Below are 6,980 nucleotides of genomic sequence, written 5' to 3' on the forward strand. Positions count from 1 at the left end.
CAGCTCCTGTTCCATTCAGTTTCAGCTCCACAAAATTAATTGAACTCTTGTGTTTTATCAGGTTTTCAGGCCTATCGAATAATTTTCTTAAGGGCTTTTGTTTATTAAAGTCTTATTTTATTATTTAATAAATAATTCTATTAAATAAATATTTAATAAAATATTTTATTGCACGCTAGAGGTCTCAGTATTTTCTCATTGTTTTAATTTATGTGGAATAACAGTAACAATAACAGAGAATGCACCCTTGTCCCAGGTTTGACCCGCATGTTATGAGGAGAAAACTACAAATGATCTTCAAGTCTACTTTAAAATATTTTTGGCCACTTTTAGATAAATTTTTCAAAGCTTTATTACTTTTTTGAGTTCAGGCGTTATTTGGAGAGGGGAGTTTCCAAAACTAATGAAATAACGTTGCTTATTTAAAAAAAAAAAATCTGTGAGGCAGATTAGTTTCAAATTATGGTTTGGCTTCTACCTCTCGATGTCATGTGCCAACGGCTTTTCTTCCTGAAACTCTTGCATTCTCTGGAAGATGTGGAGGTAATACCTACCTCGTAGGGTTTCCATTAGAAACGATTGAGGTAATGTATGTGATAGGTTACACAGTCCTTTGCAAATTTCCAGTAATATATTTAAAAACTCTAGAACAGTGTTGAGAGAGAGTGATGGTTTCCCGGTAGGGGGCTGCTGTGCACACCTGGGGTCCTGGCCCTACTAAATCAAATTTTGCATATGAAAAGTTAAGGGCAGAGTATCCATCCACCAAGAAAAAAATAATCCTAATTATTTCTTTGGATGGCACAGTTACACAAAGAAAAATTCCACATTGGCTGTGCAAAGATGAGGCCTTCCACAGTATCTGCCCACCACCACCATTCTTGGAGGGACCCCGAATCCCACCTAGGGGCCCCCTGCAACTTGGGCTGCTCCTACCCTTTGGACCCACCAGACCTTTATTCTGAAGCATCCCAGCCACAAGGCCAAAGTTGGAAGAGCCCAGAGGAGGACAATGCCCCAGAACCTTCTCCCTTTAGACCCTGACCCCAGCAACAACTGGGTGGGGGATGATGCCAGACTGTGTTGTTGACTAGGTCGATTGCAGCACAGCTACTGAGGCAGCCTCTGCCCAGGGAGCTGACGAAGATTATTCAAAGGAATATTAGAAATAGATACTAAAAATAAATAAATCATAAGTAAATACGAAAATGGCAATGCACAAAGGCGTAAAAAAAGGAGATTAATGAGCACTGGAAAGATGTCAGAAACCAATAAAAATATAACTTTATGAAATGAGGGGACAGATATGAAAGTAAGACTACTCCACATACTTCTCATATTACTTTGACTTTTGAAGCATGCAGGTGTTTGGGGCACCTGGTGCCTTAGTTGCTTAAGCGTGTGAATCTTGGTTTTCAGCTCAGATCATACTCTCTGGGTGGTTAAATTGGGTCCCACATCAGGATGGTGCTTGGCGTGGAGTCTACTTGAGTTTCTCTTTCTCTCTCTCTGACCCTCCCTCCTTTCTCTCTCTCTGAAATAAATAAATAAAATCTTTTAAAAAATGTAAATGTTTTTAATATATTTTTTAAAAAGTTGAGCTTAAAAGAGAAAGAAGTGAAATCTAAAATCGAAAAAAATACTAATGCAAATAAGTGTAAAACTCTATTAATTTGGTAAGTGAACCAATCAAAGGTAAGGATTATTTCAAGTCATTTTTAAAAAAGATTTTATGTATTTATTTGACAAAGAGAGGGAGATCACAAGTAGACAGAGAGACAGGCAGAAAGAGAGGGGGAAGCAGGCTCCCTGCTGAGTAGAGAGGCCCATGGTGGACTCCATCCCAGGACGCTGGGATCATGACCTGAGCCTAAGGCAGAGGCTTAACCCACTGAGACTCCCAGGCACCCCTATTTCAAGTCATTTTTGAGGAGAGTACTTAAACTCAAGAGTCAAACCTCCTGGGACAAAATAAATGCAAAGGCATTTTAACCTTCATTCAGTAGTTTAACTGCTAATAGTAATGTTTGCATTATTATTTTTAAAAATATTGAAATATAAGAATATGTGAATAAAGAGACAAGACAGAAAATGTATTTAAAAGTTTCTTATCCCTGCATTATTTATAACACTGAATTGTAAGATCCAATAGGAGCCAATGAATTTTAAATTTCATTTCTACTTCAGATTTCTCACAAGCAAAAAGATATTTAAAGACATTTCAATAGTATTGAACATTGCCATGTAGTACCAATAATACAGTTCTTGTGTTTTAAACACTATTTCCCAATTAAAGAATCAGACCTTTTTGAAAAGCTGTATGATTATGGATATTGGTCAGGGAGGTATACACTGAGCCTACAGCATTGTGTTGTGCTAAAAAGAAAAGACTAGTGTGTATAACAAAGCAATCAGGACGAGGTTCAAGAGGCACTCACTAGCCACATTTGGGATAATTTGAGCTTCAAAGAATAATGACTATAATTATTTGTGACAAATTGAATAAATAAGAATTCCATGATGATAGATGTTGGGAAAAAAAAAGAAAAAAATCTTTAAAGCCATCACTGGTCACTATCATCAAGTTCTTACTCTAAATATTGGAAATTAAAGAGCATAAATTAGCACCCATCTTCACACAAGAATGACAATTAGTAAGTACAGAAAAAGAATAGAATTCATTTTAAAAATCACTGTTTTGTAGCCAACAATGAAAACGATTAATTATATGCTATATTGATTACAGATTAAGTGTCATAAATAGATCCACAAGCATTAGGTGAAAAGTTTTGGAGAAATAGTATATATATACCAATATTAACAGCAAAGATAACTTGCCAATTGTAACAATGTTCCTTTCAATGTGAGAAAACTGGCTGTTGCTTGTGTTTCAGATTTAGATAAATTGACTCCATTGGAGACAGCCAGTTTCTTTTTTTTTTTTAATTTTTTATTTTTTCAGCGTAACAGTATTCATTATTTTTGCACCACACCCAGTGCTCCATGCAATCCATGCCCTCTACAATACCCACCACCTGGATCCCCCAACCTCCCACCCCCGCCCCTTCAAAACCCTCAGATTGTTTTTCAGAGTCCATAGTCTCTCATGGTTCACGTCCCCTTCCAATTTCCCTCAACTCCCTTCTCCTCTCCATCTCCCCTGAGACAGCCAGTTTCTTATTCTAAGAATGCCACTTGGTTTGATGCAAAATGAAGTAATAAGATATCACCTTAAAGTATTTTTACCTTAATTATATCTTTATTTTCATCTTAAAGTTTTCATGGTTTTGTAGAAGATAAAAATGTTCCCAGTCAACTGATTTCAACTAATTATGTTGTTTGAAATGTATGAACATAAAAATCATATTTCAGACTCTTGTGGTTGAATGATTCCAAAACCCCCTTGAGCAGCAAAATCATGAGGATGTCATTAGATTTGAAGATCATTATCAAAGAGGTCCTCCTAATTCTCCACATATACCATCTTACTTTTAATATATTCTTATTTTATTTTAATTTTAAAATGATTTATTTATATATTTAAGTAACCTCTACAGCCAATGTGGGGCTCAAACTTACGACCCTGAGATTGAGGGCATACTCCACTGGTTGAGCCAGCCAGGCACCCAAATAAAATAACCACCTTTATTGTAGTTCAAAGGTGATACAAAGATAGAAAACATGGAAAATACAGGTGAGCATTAAGGACTTAAACACCAACTCTTTTTTTTTTTAACTTTTACTTATTTTAAATTTCTTTTCAGTGTTCCAGAATTCATTGTTTATGTACCATACCCAGTGCTCCATGCAATAGGTGCCTTCCTTAATATCCACCACCAGGCTCACCCAACTCCCCACCCCACTCCCCTCCCAAATGCTCAGTTTGTTTCTCAGAGTCCACAGTCTCTCCCCCTTCTAGTTGCCCCAACTCCCTTCTCCTCTCCATCTCCCAATGTCCTCCATGTTATTACTTATGCTCCACAAATAAGCGAAACCATATGATAATTCTCTCTCTGCTTGACTTATTTCACTTAGCATAATCTCCTCCAGTCCCATCCATATTGATACAAAAGTTGGGTATTCATTCTTTCTGATGGAGGCATAATACTCCATAGTATATATGGACCATATCTTCTTTATCCATTCATCTGTTGAAGGGTATCTTGGCTCTTTCCATAGTTTAGTGACTGTGGCCATTGCTGCTATGAACATTCAGGTGCAGATGGCCTTTCTTTTCACTACATCAGTATCTTCGGGGTAAATACCCAGTAGTGCAATTACAGGGTCATAGGGAAGCTCTATTTTTAATTTCTTAAGGAATCTCCACACTGTTTTCCAAAAAGGCTGCACCAACTTGCGTTCCCACCAACAGTGGAAGAGGGTTCCCCTTTCTCCACATCCTATCCAACACATGTTGTTTACTGTCTTGTTAATTCTGGCCATTCTAACTGTGTAAGGTGGTATCTCAGTGTGGTTTTGATTTGAATCTCCCTGATGGCTAGTGATGATGAACATTTTTTCATGTGTCTGACAGCCATCTGTATGTCTTCTTTGGAGAAGTGTCTGTTCATGTCTTCTGCCCATTTTTTGACATGATTATCTGTTTTGTGTGTGTTGAGTTTGAGGAATTCTTTATAGATCTTGGACATCAGTCCTTTGTCTGTACTGTCACTTGCCAATATTTTCTCCCATTCCGTGGTTAACCACCAACTCTTACCACTAACATTTCTGAATTCAACTATAATTATTATAAATATTTTATTGTACTTCCTGACAATCTTTGTTCTATAAACATTTATGCGGGATCAAATTATACTCTGTGTGTGTGTGTGTGTGTGTGTGTGTGTTTATACTTGATATAGGATTTTTTGGTCACTTTTCATGTTATAGTATGCCAGTTATGTACCCAATTAGATTCTAATTTCTCTTTATGATTTGTTCAAATTTTTATGTGTGCTAGATAGCCATCTTGTAGAAGATCTTGCATTTCATCATTTGGTAGATAAGCAAAAGTAGATAATAACTATTTACATCTTATTACTAGTGTAGGTATGACATAGTTAGGCCTTTATGTATTTTTGAAGTGAAATTACCTTAAAGATGGAGAAAAGCATTTTCTCCCATTTCCTCTGAACAGAGAGTCTCAGACAGTCCCAGAAGTTATGGAAGAAGCTTTGAAAAAGTTAGAGGGAAAGATGGATGGAAGTAGGCACCGGAGTGATTGAATCTAGTTTCTTGCTGTAAGTATTTTATGAGTAGGACACAAAGCATTTTGGTTGGCCAGGTTTTAATGAGGTGCTTTTAAGAAGTGATTTATTCCTCCCTCTGATTATCATCACATCATGCATATAATATTCAATACAAATTCTGATTTATGAATATAAATGAGTTACACAATACTTGAAAAATAAACTGAGAATTGGATTGATAATGAAAAATTCTGAGTAAACGTACGTATTTTAATTTTAGGACTGCATCTTAATCATTGTTTTATCCACATTCAGGATATAACAGTTTCCCATCATGACACGTGGCTCGGAATGTATGTGCTGGTGTCTTTTTATGATATCTATAGAGACAGTCAAATTCAATCACATCCCCTGTTCGAGAATATATTTTTGTTTCATAAGACCATCGAAATTGTATATTATGTCTTCTCATGATTTCTTCTGATACTGTACAGGGCTCTAATATAAAAAAAAAGGAACAAAAACATTGAAAACAGAATTTCAGACTTTCAAGTAGAATCTTCTTCACTGGTCCAGGGCTTCATTTTCAAAACCTTTTTCAAACCAATTCATTGAAAGACCATCGAGTCCATTTTAATCACTTTAAATGATTAATGATGTAAAATGAGGTACTATGTTTAAGCTGTGATAATTAAATATTGTAATCAAAGATTCATAGTATCATTTTTAAAATGAAGAAATCAAGTTCTTTATTTAAAGGATCTTTTGCTTGAATAACAGGTTTTTTTTCAACTTTATTTCATTACACATTAGTATTTGGTAGTCAGCATTCAACGAATGTTTGTTAACTCATGACAAGTCTATTAATAACAGCAAAGCATCTATTATACTGATTTTCCCAGGATCCATGAGAATAGTGAAATATTTACCTAAGCATCTTGGTGGTGGTGATGACCACTTTCCATTTCTGCATGTTATGGTCTGGGGTCCCTGAAGTACATAGAGGATCTGACATTGGTACTCTACTGACGATCCCGGTGCATATGCCGCTAGTGGGAATGAGGTAATGTCTCCATTGTCAATAGATGGAGGAGACGCACATTTTCTAGTAGGTTCTAAAAAAATATTTGATTTATTGAAAGACCAAAGAAAAACAGGTTAAAATAAAGGAAATAAAAAAGCAATATCAAGACTTGTGATTTCCGCTGACAGAAATGATTCATTTAAGAAATTTTATTTTATTTTTGAAAAAAGGTTTTATTTATTTATTGAGAGAGAGAGAGAGTGAGAGTCAGGGAGACAGAGAGAGCAGAAGCCAAGTAGGGCGAGGCAGGGAGCCTCCCTGGGCAGGGAGCCTGATGTGGGGCTCCATCCCAGGACCCCAAGATTATGACCTGAGTAGAAGGCATACACTTAAACAAAAAACAATGGTTAAGATGCAGTCCTAACCTTAAGATATATCACATTACATATGTTATAAAAATATGTAACATTAAAATAACCAACTGAGCCACCCAGGTACCCCCACTGAAGAAATTTTAAACACTTAAACTGAGAATCACACTTCTAAACCTTTCCTTTTATGCCACATAAAAGCATACATAAAGCATGAACATATATGTCTGCTTTACCATATTCTGATGTTAAAAAGTGTTTTTCCTACTGAATCAATACTGGGCAGATGGATAGGTAATAGAAACAAAGAAACTTTCTTGTTACATACAACATACTGCAGTTTCTATTGGATCTCTAGTCATTGTTTATTGATTGTCATTTCTATTACAAAAGGAA

At 35.9% G+C, this 6,980-nt stretch overlaps 1 protein-coding gene across 1 annotated transcript in view; it reads right to left on the minus strand.

The window, feature by feature from the left end:
• Positions 1-5,289: 5,289 nt before the first annotated feature.
• The window catches only part of LOC111150965 (complement factor H-like), a 76,538-nt gene continuing 74,847 nt past the window's right edge, over positions 5,290-6,980 (minus strand). Inside the window, exons 16-17 of the mRNA XM_022508653.1 lie at positions 6,119-6,304; positions 5,290-5,687 (exon numbers count right to left, since the gene is read on the minus strand). Of these exons, the coding sequence (XP_022364361.1) occupies positions 5,491-5,687; positions 6,119-6,304 (383 nt within the window). The 3' untranslated portion in view covers positions 5,290-5,490. The remainder of the gene's footprint in view (positions 5,688-6,118; positions 6,305-6,980) is intronic.

This window comes from Enhydra lutris, unplaced genomic scaffold (assembly GCF_002288905.1).
Source record: "Enhydra lutris kenyoni isolate GAN:26980312 unplaced genomic scaffold, ASM228890v2 scaffoldscaffold25, whole genome shotgun sequence".
Lineage (NCBI taxonomy): Eukaryota > Metazoa > Chordata > Mammalia > Carnivora > Mustelidae > Enhydra > Enhydra lutris.